This window comes from Aythya marila (genome assembly GCF_965140915.1).
Source record: "Aythya marila genome assembly, chromosome: 22".
Lineage (NCBI taxonomy): Eukaryota > Metazoa > Chordata > Aves > Anseriformes > Anatidae > Aythya > Aythya marila.
Genome location: NC_139063.1, coordinates 4,585,792 through 4,601,093, shown reverse-complemented (window position 1 = coordinate 4,601,093; position 15,302 = coordinate 4,585,792). Strand labels below are relative to the sequence as shown.

Genomic DNA, 15,302 nt, shown 5'->3' with positions numbered 1-15,302 from the left:
GCTCCGCCGCCCCTCCATGGCCCCGGCCGCGGCGGCGGCCCCCAGCGCCCGCCGCCCCCGGGGGACCGGCCCCGGCCCCGGCCCCGGTCCCGGTCCCGGTCCTGGTCCCGGTCCCGGTCCCGGTCCCGGCGGCAGGCGCAGGGCTCGGCGGCCGCGGGTGAGTGCGGGCTGGGGGCGGCGGGGAGCGGGGCCGGGGGTCGGGGGGAGCCGAGGGGGAACGGGGGGGAACGGGGGGAGCCGGGGGTACGGACACGGAGGGGGCGCGGGGCGCACGGACGCACGGACAGGGGGCGGACAGACGGACACGCGTCCCCCTCCCCGGGCACCGGCACCCACGGGTGGGCACGGACACGCGTGGGAACGCTGACACGAGGGGACCAGGGTGCTTGGAGCAAGAGCAAGCACACGCACACACACACACACACACACACACACTCACATGCTCACACACATGCTCACGCTCACGTGCAAGCACGCACCCGGCCACGCACCCTTGCACACCCAGGAGCCAGGCAGGAGTGCCGGCTGTAGGACCCAAACCCCAGCACTTTTTTTTGCAGTTCCCCGAGTCTCCTCGCAGAGGGTTTACGTGAGGGCTGGTCACGGAGCTAATCCCCGCGCAGGATTTGATTTAGACACTCTAGAGAGAAGTGGGTGGAAATTATCCCAGTAGCTCCCCGAGCTGGGGATCGGGAGGGCCTTTTGGCACCGGTGGCTGAGCCCGCTCGGAGGGGGGACCCGCGTCTGTCCTGTGTCGCTCCCAGGTGGGTTTTGATTCCTGCTCGTGAATTTGGGGATGGGGCTGCAGGGCAAAGCAAGGTAAAGCAGGGCACAGAGCAGGGGAGGCGTGAGGTTTAGACTGCTGGAGACAAGAGGATCCCAGCTGGGAACGCTTCGGGGAACTTCTCTCCGCCAGCCCTGCTTGCACGCAGCGAGGAGCGGGGTCCCTGGGTCGGGGGGGAGATGGAGCGCGCCTGCCTGGAGCCGCTGGGGAGCTGGGTCTGTGCCTGCGAGCGTGGAGCACTTGGCAGCCCCCCGTCCCTTCCCTTCCTCCACCCTGGCAGGGATTTTCAGAGGCGCAGAAGGGAAGGTGCCAAATTCAGAAAGAGTTTGGTTCCAATTCCCTGGAAATCCCAGCCGAGGGGGTTTTTCCCTCCTTCCTTCTCTCTCGGCTGTGATGATTTTTGCAAGGTGCTTGGCTGCAGCCTTCTTCCCGTGCTCTGCCACCCTGCTCGGCTTCCCGAGGCAGGAATTCTCCCAGGAAATCCCTCTGAGCTCCCCACGCCTCCTCCCCCTTCAAGGAAGCAAAAAGCTGACATTAGAAATCCGTTCTCAGTTTAAATTTAGATGCCTGCATTATCTTGAATTTGGATTTATTAATTATTTGCATCTGGTTCATATCAAAAAGTTGAGCAATGCAGATGTCCTGATTTCAGAATGGGCTTGGAGGAGAGACACAAAACTCGCCTGCGTTTCTATTGTCTCATTAAACAATGGCCCGTCAGAAAGGGCCGGGAACTGCAGCCCCCTTCCAGGGGCCTGGTACGAGTTAAGTGGCCGTCCAAGTTGCGTGATCTCCTCGCCACGGGTGACTGCAGCTCGTCTCCCAGCCGTGGAGATTAGTCTAATTAGCAGAGCAAATCTGGGTAAGGCAAGCTCTCGTAATTAGCAATCAGTTGGATGTTTCCACACACTTTCTTTGCCTGAGGGGCAGGGAGGAATTTAGCGGATGGCCCCGTTTCGGGAGCAGGGGGGCCTTGGGAGAAGCCAAGGGGAACGGGGCCACGCGCCCTTGGGGACCCCTTTGGTTGGGGATTATTGAGCATGGGGCAGGGAGCAAAGGGGCCGAGCTGTGTCCCCAAAACTCTGCAGCACCCCCAGCCCAATGCCCTGCATCTCATTTCTGAGTGACATCGGTCACCTCCTGGTGAGGACGCCAGCAAGTGTCCTGCCCAGCCAGGCGTGTTGGGGACATCTCCGCCTGCGAGCGCTCGGTGCACCCTGTGCACCCCGTCCTTTAGCCTGGGGAGACAGGGGTGCAGAAGGAAAACGGGGATGTTTCAGTCTGGTGAGCCGTTGTCACCTTGGGGCCATGGACAGGTCACACCCGGGGTCTGCTGCTCTGCAGCAAAGGCTGCGGTGGAAACGTTTCCAAAACTTGGTTAAAAGCCGGCACGAGACCCCCAGCCCGGGACTGGAGCTGTGATGATCCCTCCCGAGCCGTGATAATCTCAGAGTTACTGTGCCTGCCTGAAAGCTTCTGCGAGGGAGCTTAATTAATTACGATTGATTAACGGGTGTCCCCAACAAAAGCTGGAGCTGGAGAGCTGCTTTTTGTCCCTGTGCTGGGAGCGCGCCTGTGCTGCGGGCTCGATGCGGGGATTTACCTGCAGGGACCAAGCCTGGAGGAGGCTTTGCCCCATTGGGCTGAGAGCTGCCAGTGAGGGCTGGGATGTTAAACAGGGCTTTCCTCCGCTGAGACACCCTCGTCATCTTTTTTTTGCTGCTCTTCATCTTTTTTTTCCTTCTGTCTGGACACCTTTAATGTGTAGCCAAAGGGGGAATTTGAAGTGGACTGAGAACAGAGGAAAGGAGGAGGGACGGGACTGCAGGCTGCAGCCAGGCTGGGGGCGAGTTCTTCACGCTGAGATTGCTGGGCCAAAGAGGGGAAAAAGCCGGCTGGAAATTTGGAGGCAGCGAGCTGGGGGTCCCCTTGCTGGGGAGAAGTCAGCTGCAAGTGAGAAGCCAGCAGAGCTCTGGGCCGGATCCTGCAAACTCCTGGGCACCACCAAGCATTGCTTGAGGAGAGCACAGCACTGGGGTGAAGGCTGCACGCGGTGCTCACGAGCCGTGCACGCATCCAGGGACTGAGGCAGCTCCGTGGCACCGCGGGCCCCATCCTGCCTCCTGCCACGAGGGGAGGCAAGGATGGGAGAGGGGAGCTGGTGTCGGGGCGCTGCTCCGCGAGAGCCCCGTGCTGGGGCGGCGTTGGAGGTTACGGAGTTATTTTTAACCGGCGCAGCTCGGTGCAGACTGTAATTACCACGCTCTCACCTTCGCCGTGGGTGGGGAAGCCGGGGCGGGCTGGCGCAGCTCGGCGCGTCCTCGCACCCACGGGTCTCAGCGGCCCGGGGCCCCCTGTGCGGCACGGGGGGGAGCTCAGCTTCGAGGGGCATCGGGATCTCAGGAGCTGGAAGCGATCTGAACCTGGTTTTATTTTAGCACGTGGCCATGCGGAGAGGCTGAGCCGTGCCGCCGGGGCTCTTGGGTCTCACCCATCACCGCGGCTTTAAACACGCTGGCGCTTTTCTGGGCACTTGGGTGATGGATTGCAACCTCGCCTCCTTCCAAAAATTGAGCGAGCAGCTTTAAAGTCACAATATTTCCAAAAAAAGAAATGGAAAAAGGAGGTGTTTGCTGTTTGTCAGTGATTTCCCAAGCTTTTGCTCCAGCCTGGGCTGCTTCCTTCCCTCTCCGTGCCCGCGGGGGACACTGGGGCTGTGTCAGCGCTGCTGGAAGCTGCTGCTCAGCCGGAGCACGCAGACCCTTCGGTCTCCCAGCCTACAACAGACAGCAGCAGAGCTCTCCACGAAGGCACGGATCCTGCCTTCCTCATCGGCCTGGCTCCCCGGTGCGTTTCGAGGAGCTGGGGGGGATGTTTTGGAGAAGCTTTGCGAGCCACGTGTGGAGAAAGGCTTGTGCAGCCCTCATCCTGCTGCATCTCTACGGGGCTGCCGTCCCCTTTGGCACAGCCCCGGGCTGGTTCTGCATGGCACCAGGCCCTCATCCTTTGTCCAGAGGGAGGTTTTGAGGCCAAATCTGCCTTTTTATGGACCGCAGCATGCTGCAAATTAGCACAGCCAACACATGCTCATAGGGCAGAGCATCCCAGGCACCCCAGCCGGAGGGACAGTACCCCAGGTTTGCCCTCAGACACTTTGGGATTTAGCATCACATTTTCGGGACGTCTGCCTGCGAAGGAGGGATTGGGGGGAGGAGGGTGGAGCCAGCAATGTGCCTTCATGGTGGGGGGGATTAGAGAAATATTTGCGTTTATTTTAATGCCGGGCTTATTGCGGGGATTGGGAGCTTAGCCCCGAACCTGGCAGCACGGCAGCCGAGCCGTCAGCTCGCCCCATAACACTAATGACATTTACATTTCTGTACCGCTGCTCCCCCGGGGTGGGAACCCTTCCCAAACCACGGCTCAGCTCAGGCCTTAAGGAGGGAGGAGGCCGGCAGGGAGCGAGGCCACCAGCTGTCCCCACGGAGGGACGGGGCTGTCCCCCCACCCTGGCAGTGCCACCAGGACCCTCGTCACTGCCCCCAGCCCCAGCCCCGTGCGGTGCCACAGCAAATTAACCCCGGGGTGGGAGTGTCGGTGTCTGCGAGCTTCTGAATTTGATGCCAACGCTGGATTTTTTTTTTTTTATTATATTTTTTTTTTCCCCCCTAAAGAGCTTATATAACCTTGGGGATTCTATTAATAAAAATAATGGTTTTGAACTCTGGGAACAACCATCTCCAGCAACGAGCAATTAAATGCTGCAACGTCTGCAAGCAGGCAGCTATCGGGCAGCGGGGAGATAAGGGGGCAGCGGCGGGGCCAGCAACACCTCCGGCACCTGGGGAGGGGGCAGAGGGCTCCAGCGGGCTGCAGGGGGCTTCCCATGGGGGGGTCACCCCCAGGGATGGGGCTCGGGAGGGGTGCAGGAGATAACGAAGGAATTTGGTGTAAAGAGGCACGGCCGGGGCTCGCTGCCAGAAATAGGAGCTGGCTGCGTGCTCGTGGCAGGTCCAGGGCAGGGGCCGGGCACCCGGGGGGGTTGTGCCTTTATCCTTCCTCCCCAGAACCTTTGCACAGCTCTGGAATTTTAGGGTTTTGTTTGTTTTGTTTTGTTTTTTCATTTTTTTGAGCCCTAAGTTACCAGCAAGGCATTTAGCATTTGACATGTAACATTTGAGAGGTCGAATTTAGGATGGGACTTGGAGAAAGCTGGGGACCCTAAGCCAGGGTGCTCGAGGTGGACGAACACCTTTGGAGGTGTTTGAGTGCCTGCTTGTTTCCCCTGGGAATAAAACATTTAAAACCTCATTTTACCATTTGGGGTGACCACTGTATTGGTGTAGCAGTGTTTATTGTCTTTTCTGCCTTGCGATGCAGGATTATCAGCTTGTGTCAGAGAAACATTTAAAATCTCACAGCAGTGAGCTGGGGTTTGGGCTCTTTTTGTTTGGGGCTGTGTGTTTTTTTTTTTTAAATCTCCCTCATTTGAATTGTCACAGCTTGACAGCCTTGTGCCAGGAACACGCTGTCATCCTGAAACTCATATCTTTAATTCCCTTCCATGGGATGCTAATAACACCTTAAGATGATTAAGACTGGGAAAAAAACCTCAGTATTTTATTTTCCTCCTGCCGGTGATGCTGTTTGCTGGCTCTCGCCTCTTCATTCATCTCGGGAAGTAAATGAGCCTGGTCACCTCCCCTCCCTGACCCCCTGCCCTTGCGTTCCCAATCAGTTTTACTTTCTGGCTTTCCCTCGCGGTGCCGTCGGGCTGCTTTCATGGTTGTGCTGGAGCTGCTGCGGTGCCCGGAGCCTCCCTGTGCTGCTGCGGCTGATTCAGAGGCGCGGTGACCCCTGTCCCGCAGCGTCCCTTGGCTCCCCCCAGCACCCAGCCTTCCCATCCCAGCAAAGAGCCCGAACCCTTGCAGCGTAAATCCTGCCCAGGAGCTCTCCTGGCAGCCCCCAGAAGAGGCAGGTGAACCTCTCCGAGATTTAATTAGGTTGGGTTTAATTAGGCTGGGTTGCCCCCAGCCCTATGCGGTGCTTGGCTCCTGTTGCAGCCCCCAAATCGCACCGGCTGCGTGCCACAAGGCTCTGGCCGAGCACAAATCTGGGGTGTGGGGTCTGCGGGGCCGGGGTGCTCGCTGTGGGGCCGGGGCACCTGCATGGCCAGGGCACGTTTGTGTCCCCTTGTTGTTTTGGGGTCACTTTGGCAGCAAGCAGAGCAAGCCAGGGAGCGGCTGTGGTGCACGCAGGGCACCGTGATGCTGCTGCCCTGTGAAACCTTTGGTGTGGGGTTACTGGGACGGTTTGGGTGGCTTTGGAGAGACGTTCTGTAGCTGCCCGTCTCCATGCCACAATTTCCCCACTGGGTTAATAAACAGTCCCTTCCCTTGCTGCTGCCACCCTTTTGCAGGTGCCATAGGGCACGGTGACCCAGGACAGGCTCTGCAGCACAGGGTGCAGTGGGATCATGGCCCTGCTGCCCTGCACAGCTCGGGGTTTTTAGGGCTTTGGCGGGTGTGAAGGAGCCCCTCAGCTCTTCCACCACCAAGCAGGGATGGAGAAATAACAAGAAGGAAGCAGGCAGGTGGGAGAGGAGAGCAAACCTGCTGGACCCTGATGTGGTGCAGCCCACGGGCTTGGTGTCCTTGTGGTCCCCATCCTCCTGATGCCCCCATAGCCACGGTGTCCCTTTGCCTCCCATGTTCTCAGCATCCCAGTGTCCCCGTGGTCCCCATGTCCCCACCATCCCATGCACGTGGACCCCCCCAGACCATCGAGTGACTTCTCCACCTCTTTTTCTCCCCTTCTCCCTTCCCCACCCTGCAGGAGGAGCGGCCGGGAGGGCGACGATGACTGCCGAGAGCGCCGAACCCAACGGCCCCGTGCGGGAGCCGGCGGCGGGGGGCACCAAACCGGCGGCCCCCCCAGCCCCACAGCGGCGCCGAGGCCGAAGGCTGCGCCGCAAGTCCCCGCCGGAGGTGCAGGTGAAGGGGCAGCTCCGCATGCGCTCGCCGTCGGGAGCCTTCGTCATGGTGGGCATCTCGGTGGTCTTGGTGGGCATGACCATCGCCGTGGTGGGCTACTGGCCCCACCGGGGGCACGGGGGTGCTGGAGCCGGAGCGGGGAACGCCAGCAGCACGGGGGACATGAGGAGGGAGGTGGCTGCCGGGCGCGCCGTGCCCCACAGCGAGAAGCTGAAGTTGATCGGCCCCGTCATCATGGGCATCGGGCTCTTCATCTTCATCTGCGCCAACACCATGCTCTACGAGAACAGGGACATGGAGACCCGCATGCTGATGCAGAAGGGGCTCTACTGCATGGCCACGGGGCTCCCCGAGGGGACCGGCCCCGAGGACGCGGACAGCCCGCTGGCACCCAAGGCCAGCCCCGAGTGCTTGGAGGGCTGCTACGAGGTGGACCTGTCCCTGGGCAGCAAGTGGGCTGACTGCTACGGCCCCAACCGGCTGCAGACCACGGCTGAGTTCCTGCAGCGCCCGGGGGCCTCCCCGACCGCCTCCCTGCTCAGCCTCCACTCAGAGGGCACCCTCGGGCTCTCCTCGGCCGTCGGCGCCTTGGCGCTGCCCATCATCAAGCTCAACAACCGCTTGCTGGATGCAGCAACACGGGGGGCCGGGAGGCCTGTGGAGGCAGCCGAGCCCCACGCTGAAGCCCCACTGCCCCCCTGGGCTCTGCTGTCCCCTGGTGGCAGCAGCGTCCCGCCCCGGGGCCAGGAGCACCGCGGTGGCCACGTCATCGTCACCGTGGAGGAAGGCTGCCCCGTGGCGGAGCTCGGCCCCGATGCTCAGCCCCACAACCCGGGGCACTCCAAGTCGCTGGACCTGGGCCGGCCGGGGGTGCTGCTGGTGGCTCCCATCAAGGACCGCAAAAATCGGAGCTGGCCCCGGCTCGACCACGTCACCCCAGGGGCTTACGCCAAACTGGAGAACCGGGGCGAGTCCTCGGACCGGCTGCTGGAGCCCAACGAGACCCCGCGCCGTGCCGAGCCCCGGCCCAGCTCCTGGGCAGTCGGGGTGGAGGGGGGCTCGCGGGTCTGACAGCCCCACAGGCTACAGGGTCATGGTTTTTAAGCGGACATCACCACACCGAGGGGTCCCCGATCTCGAGGAGGGCTCCTGGGTTGGGACCTGTGCTCCTCCCTGCCTGCTCCTCTTCCTCAGCAGCTTCCTCCTGGATGCTCTCGGCCCTACAAGTCCTGCTGGTGGCTTTCCCGGAGGAGCCCTCGCTTTGACACCCAGCGCAGACCACGGGACGGGGACACGGGGTGGGCAAAGCCCCAGGGCACTTCATTGCACCAGGGCGAGGGTGGGGGCACCGGGGGGGTTCCCTCACCCAGCCCCAGCGGGAAATTTGCTTGAGCAGCGCACGCCAGCCCGGCCGGGCCATTAAATGTTCTCTCGATGCCACGCGGTGCCGCCTCGTCTCGCCCTCAGGGTGCTTGGGGTCGGGAGTGCAATGTCCCCATTGCTTCAGCCCCAGGTGTGCATGGGAATATTTGTGGATGGGGAAAGTTTTGTTTTTTTTTTTTTTTTTTCCCCGGAGAAATGTCACCTCTTCCCTGTGGCCATTTGGCCCATGCAAATCGCTTCTGTCCCTGGAAGTGCCAAGGTTTGCCCTAAGGCAAGGTACAGACCTGTGTCAGTGCTCCTTTGCAAAGCCTGGAGCTCTCGCTTTTCCCTAGGGAGTGCCCAAGTGTCGGTACGGGTGGCATCTTCCAAAAATCAGAGGGGTTTTGTGTGCTTGGGCCACATTTCAGGATGTGAGCACTGCCACAGCCAAGTGTCGCGGGCACCAGTGTCCCAACACCTCGGCTGTGCTCAGAGCACGACTCGTTGTGGGAAGCCTCAGCCCTTTTTTTCCTCTCCTCATCCTCACCCCAGCAGGGTGGGTGAGCAGAACAGTGCCAGGTCCGTGGGTTTTGTGCCCCTCCGGGGTCCTGCTGCCTCCTTCTGGGCTCAGCATCCTCCAGGGAGAGCCAGCACCGCCCTGTGCAGTCAGGATGCTGTGTGCCCCCCCTGAGTATTTGCAGATAAGGTGACAAGCTCCAGGTGATGCTGAAGGTGCCCGGGGCAGCTGCAGGTGCTGCCCACCCTCGTGTTGTCCCAGCAGCTGTGAAATCCCAACAAATGGGGGAGTTTCTGGGGTGCAGCCATTCCCAAAGCTGGTTTTGGGGTGATGATAGATTTCCTGCTGGGATGTGGGCAGCAGGGGGATGTGATGGGGCAGAGAGGGCTGTGTGTGTGCTGGTTTTGTGGTGCTGCTGGATTCCCTCGTGTTATTTGGTGCTGTTTTGGCTCCAGGGGCCAGTGACGTGTGGGTGCCCGTGCTGGGATTTCAGGCCGGACAGCCACACAGGGGGGGAGGCTCACTGAGGGGAAGAAGCATCTGCTGCTCCTTTTTCTCGCAAATGAGCAATTTTTCCTCCAGCATTTCTTTCCCAACCCTTTCACGGTGCCTTTGCCATGCCCTGAATTACCCCAGGAAAGGAGCGGGGGGCGTCCCTCCTGTGTCCCCCTGGCTGCAGCCACCCAGCAGAGCTCACGGCCCTGGGCAGGGGGGACAGGAGGAGATGCGTGGTCCCAGTAGGAGGAGGCACCAGAGGTCCCAGAGGTCCCAGCAGTGCTCTGGCAGAGGCACAGGACATGGGGTGGGATGTGGGGTGGGACACAGGGGGCACCGGGTGGGCGCCGGGCTGCAAAGCCTCCCCCTGCGCTCCCCTTTTCCCTGCACGCCGCGGCGACACCACTTACGTGGGGACAAACCGGGGAGGATTTTTGCAGCATCCAGCACCATGACCCACGCCTGATCCTGCCCTGGGTCCAGAGGCGAGCGGCGCTCAGCAGTGCTCGTCCTGCCCCGGGTCTCCAGCCCCTCGCTGGAGGCAGCAGCGGGCGCCCCGGGGTGCTGAGGACGCGGCCGGGACGGGAGCGCCGCTCGCCAGCGACTTGGGAGGCACAGAAATGTGGCACCGCAGCTTGGGCTGGATCCCTGCCCTTTCCCATCCGGAGAACAAAGCCAGCCGTGGTGTGGAGCCGGGTGTCAATGGCTGAAATATGTTTTCTCTGTGTGAAAAGTTTTTTGTTTTTTGTTTTTTGTTTTTTTTTTTTCCTTTTGATCCCGTCACTGCTTCTCCTTCTGAAGCAAGCACAGAGCTTTGGACTCGGAGACTGCAGGGACAACGTCTTTCTTCAGACCAAGCCACCCCTGCAGAACATTTGGGCTTGGCAGCTGCACATTCTGGAAAAAAAACAAACACACATTGCCAGCACAATTGTCCCCAGCAGCTCTGGGGCAGAGCAACCCCATCCCGACCGCTGGCTCTTGTCACAGCCCAGGAGCCCCTTTGTCACCACGCGGGGCTGTGCCAGCTTTGTGCAGCGCTGGGGACAGGGACAGGGCAGCGGGATGAGGGGATAGCAGGCCTGGAGCTGTCGCTTGTCCAAGCTTTCATCAGCTGGCACCTCACCCCTCATTAGCGATAGCGCTTGGCACCAGGGCTGGGAAAAAGCAGATTAAAGCCTAAAGGATGCAAACGACCGGTTTTAGACCAGTCAGGGTTTTCCATGCCATGTTTCTTTTTCCCCCTTTGGAAATTTGGCATGGCTTGTTTCATTGCTTTTTTTTTTTTTTTTCTTTTACTTTTTCATTTGAATTTCCACCTTGTTTTTCGAACGCTTCACCTTCTCTTATCCCCCTTTGCTGCAAAGCACCCCCTAAGCCCCACATACACCTGCAGCGCGATGTCCCACGCTGCACGGGGACCCCCCTGGGGTGTCCCACACAGGCTCCCCCAGGGCTGCGGGGATGCAGAAAGGGGCTCGGGGTTTGGGTTCCTGCAGCGCTGCCCCGGGGTTGCCCTGGCTGCGATCCCGGCTTTTACGCTGCCACTTAATCTCCAAACGATTTAGGCACGGGTTCAATGCAATAAGCAAACAAACAAGAAGTCACCGAGGGGGCCTGCCCTGCAGCGGCAGTGTGGGGACGTGCCAGGAGGCTGCAATGGTCTGAAAATAACTTTTCCTTCACGTGGAAGCAGCTGCAGCCAAACTCAGTGCCGGGCCCAGGAGCCGTGCGTCGGAAAGCGGCAGCCAGAAACTCGAGGACAAACCCGGCCCTGGGTGGGTGCTGCGGGCTGGGCTCGGCTGCTCCTTCCTTCCCTCCTGGGCATCCATCCCCAACCAGGGCTGCCCCACGGAGGGGCAATTCCCAGCTGCAAAGGAGACGTTCCAAGTGCACAACTGCCTTCTTGGTTAACACGGCACAGCGAGGAGCCCTGTGCTCTATCCCTGGGGAGCATCCCCTGCACGTCCCCCACCTCCATCTCTGCTTTGGGACCCAGCATTGGTGTTTTCTTGCTGCAGCAGCGCTTCCCCTTCCCCTTGCCACAAAGTTAACCCATCCCGAAAGCCTCCCATGCTACACAAGGTGATGCTGGGCACTTCCTTCTTGCCCAGCCGTAATTTGGGACAAAAACGGACAAAACCTGGAAAAGAGGCTGGGGGAAAATGCTGCGTTTTGTGCCCGGGAGGTGCGGTGAGGAGGATGCAGCCGGGGAGCCCCCAGCTGGGTGGCATCGCCCACAGCTGTGCCCACCCCGGCACCCGGAGGTGCTCAGCTGCTGCCCACCCCGCTGCTGCCCCGGGGCTCGTCCGCAGCCATTTCCCCTCCTGCTCCTCTCCGAATGAAGCAACAACCACGACTGCCTGGCTGGTGAGTCCTTCCTATCTTTTTTTTTTTTTTTTTTTTTTTTTTTTTTAAAGAGATTTAAAGCCTATGCGAAGGAAAGCTCTCTGCTAGCAGCGGTGCACTTGTAGTACAGCCAGGGAATTCAAGTGCTGGTGCATTATTTAGGGAGAGTGCTGTGCTATAAATCTCCTTGTATAGGCACTGCGCAGGGAAGATAAAGCCGTGGGGCTTTGCGCACGGGGCTCAGGGCATCGCTTTGTGCACTGAGCAGTGGCGCGGTCCTTTTTGGTGGAGAGCCCCTGCTGGTTAACCACGGGGGTCCCTTTATAGGTTTGGGGTGGCCCTATGGGGCTCAGGGGCACCCACAGGCCTTTTGTGGGATCTGCTGGGTGGAAAGGGCTGAGCTGAGAGCTCTGAAGCCCAAATCTGCCACCAGCCCATTGCTGTGCTGGCTGCTGGCTGTCCACCGGCACTCGAACGCGGTGGAACTGGAGCCCAAATCTCTGGGGCTGTGGTTTGGAGCCCAGCAGGGAGCACTGCTCGTGCTGGGAGAACCAGGGGGAGGACAAAGCCGCTGCTGCGTGCCCGGGACCCGTGCTGGTGGCACCTGCTGGCTCAGCCTCCCCCCTACCTACTCCCTACCACTTCCCCCTCTCTTGCCAGATGCCCCCAGACCCAAAGTGTGGGGGGTGACCCCCATGGGGCCAGCCGTTGCAGCCCCTCCATCACCAAAGGGGATGCCCGTGGAGATGCTGAGCTGCAGGGCAGCAGTGTAGGGAGATGCCTGGCACGCAGCAGGCTGCGGCTTGGGGCTTTAAGGGCTGGAAACGTGGGTTTGGGGCAACAATTCCCATCCCAGGACAGCCTGTCTGGAAAAGCTCGGTAGGTGTGTGGTGCTGTGCTGGCTCCCTCCTGGAGGACCCTTTATCCCCCACGGGATCATTAGCTTTGAGGGGTTCGTTAACTGCTCTGCTTCCTCATCGCCCCCTCCCCATGGTGCTGGAGGTCCCCGTCCAGCCACGTGTTATCGAATCCAAACATCCAGGCTTGGGTTGGAAACCAATTTATTTATCCTGGGGCTTGGGGTTTGTTTTCCCCAGCCTTTGGATCGCAAATACAAAATTTCCAGAATTCTGTGACCTAGAAGATCTCCTTTTTGCTTTCCTTTACCCCCGAGAGTGTCCCACAGGAGAAAGGTCTGGAGGACCCAACCACCACGACCATCTGAGGTGCCCTGTGGGTGCTGGAGCTGCACCTACACGTTGGGGACACTGAGGCTGCAAGGCTGGGGTCCCCAAATGTCACTTGGCCATACTCTGGTGGGGAGCGGCACGAGGAGCTCTGGGCACTGTGGGACAATCAGCCCAGTTTCCCGGCTCTGTGGGTTTTGGAGGAGAGATGGTGCTGGTGATGGAGCAACGCGACGTCAGGGCTGCGGTGTTTGGGAAGCCCAATATGGAGCCACTGGGTGGTACTGGTGTGCACTGGAGAGAGGCCTCCTGGAGCTGTTGGAGGCTTCCTGGGGCTGGCTTGGTCCTGGGCGCTCTGCAGGGCCATGGGGATGCTCTGCTCCCCCAAATCTTGGGGGTGATGGAGAGAAGGGGACCAGGGCATCACAAGGCCTTACCCCCCTGTGCCTCAGTTTCCCCAGCTATGGAGGCCAAGGCTCAGGGCTCAGCCGCACCAGCTCCTGCAGATGCAGCTCCTCCACTTTTAGCCTTTAGAAGCCCAGCGGGGCACCCAGCAGGGCACAAAGGGCAGGTCTTCAGCCCTATCCCCCTTGCTGAAATGTGAATATTGGGGTGCAAGCCTGTCCCAGTGCCCTGGTCCTGGGCAGGGGAAGGGGCTGTGGGTCCTAAATGGGACCTAAATCCCTCCTGGCTTCTTCTGAACTGACAGCAGCGACCCTGTGGAGCAGAGCAGGGCCTGGGCACGCTGGCCCTGAGAGCGGCCCCAACCCCGGCCCCGTGCCCTGACCCACGGGAAAGCAGCGGCCGCCACGGCCCCCGAAACCGAAGGCACAGCCTAAAAATATCCCAAGCTGGGGTGCGAGTGGGAACTTTCTGCTCCCAGCGGGACCGGGGCAGGGGCTGGGAATGGGGGAGCGGTGCTTTTGGCTCCTCCAAATGGATGGGAGCCCCGAGATGGGGCCGTTCTCCTTGCTGTGGGGCCCCTGGGGGGCTCTGTTGTTGGGACGGGTTTGTTTTTCCCTTTTTATTTGCATCTCTTCAGATTTCCATGGTGTTTGTTTGCCTGTTGTTTTCCCCCCCCACTTGCAGCCAGGCAACAACACACCGCAGGGCTTGGGCGAGCTCCCTGCCTTTGCGGAAGGGAAACTGAGGCAGGGGCGAAAGGGAAGCAGAGCCCCGTCTCCAGGCCAAGTTTTAACTTCCCCAGCTGGATGCAATTCCAGGTTTTGCCAGCTTTGCCCCATATTCTGAGCCCAATGCATCTCCTGGCTGGCAGCCCCATGGGGACAGGGGCGATGGGGGTGGGCTGGGTGCCGACTGCCCCCCGGCACCGCGCAGGCTTCTGGCTGCATCGTGCTGGGGGATTTGCTGCAGTCCTCTGCATCCCCCGCTCCTGGGATGGGGTTATTTAAGGAGCATTTCGGCGTGCTGCCATACCTCGTGACCCTAATGGGGTTGGACAAAGCGAGGAGCCTGCGGCTGGAGCTCCGGGTGAACCAACACGCGTCTCGGCTCTGCCTCGCTGCGCTCCCTAAGTTGAGGCACCCTGACACATCGTGGGGGAGCCAGCTCCAGCAGTGGCTGTTACCCAACTCTGTGGCTGGCTTCTACGGCTCCTTTTTTAATTCTGCCTCCAGCTCACTGCGATGTAAAACTTGGAGTGGCTTGAAAGCATCCTGGCCCCGCAGCCAAGCGCACGCTGTCAGCGCAGCGTGGCAGATTTGGGTGAGAGAGGTTTGACTTCACGGCCACGTTGTCACTCACGGTCATGGCAACAGGGTTATGCAAACCTTTCCTGCCTGGTGGGGAAACTGAGGCGCGGGGATGCAACTTTGTGCCTGGTTAGGAGCCAGCAAAAGCAACCCCAGGCCCTGCAGGGAGCGCTCGGTGCTTGATCCCGCAGGTGCCAGCCCCATCCCGCCTGCAGCAATGGGCTTTTGGTCTCTTCTTTGGGCTAGCAGCCAAGGTGCCCCGTCAGCATTCTTGTCAGTACATCTCTTGCTCCTAGAGAAAGCTGCTGCAGCCAGAAAAATGAGACAGGCCCCAAAAAATCATTATTAGCCACTTTCCCTGCTCTGGTTCCATCACATTTGCTCTGGGCTTGGCAGCGGTCGCTTAGCAGAAGCTGTCACCTGCGCTCACCCTGAGCTCCACGGGCGGCTTTGATATTAAACGGTGATGCTTTAGTGAAAGAGGTGATCCTTGATGACAACAGGCTCCGTTACAACCATTGTGCCCCAGCACGTGCCTGGCTGGGAGCTGCTCCAGCCGCTGGGAGCAGCCGCGGTGGGCACGGAGCGCGGGAGAGCTCTAGCGGCTGCGGCGCACAGCAGCGGGACGGCACCGGCCTGAGCCTGGGAGGCAAGGGGCTGGAAAAGCAAATTGCCCCAGCTCTGGGCTGGGAACAGATTGCTAGACAAGGGGAGGAGGAAGAAGAAGGCTTCGGAGGCAGGGAGACGGTTTTGTTTGAAAATTTATTGAAAAATGCAATACAAGAAGCAATACTGAACACTTACGTCTGTCTAAATGCTACGGCCACTTTCCCTTTGATTTACTATGAAAGTCCAAAATAACAGCTCCCATCGCTATTAATCTATAAAGATTTGCCAATTTTA

General features: G+C 60.1%; 1 protein-coding gene across 1 annotated transcript; it reads left to right on the top strand.

Moving 5' to 3' along the window:
* TMEM200B (transmembrane protein 200B) lies at positions 1-8,191 on the top strand. Its single transcript, XM_082777384.1, has 2 exons — positions 1-157; positions 6,620-8,191. Exon 2 carries the CDS (start codon positions 6,643-6,645, stop codon positions 7,846-7,848), a length of 1,206 nt encoding a protein of 401 aa, XP_082633510.1. The 5' UTR covers positions 1-157; positions 6,620-6,642; the 3' UTR covers positions 7,849-8,191.
* The last annotated feature ends 7,111 nt before the right edge of the window (positions 8,192-15,302 follow it).

Bases quoted from the DNA above. Each gene is read 5' to 3' on its own strand.
- TMEM200B (XM_082777384.1), top strand. From the start codon at position 6,643: ATGACTGCCGAGAGCGCCGAACCCAACGGCCCCGTGCGGGAGCCGGCG.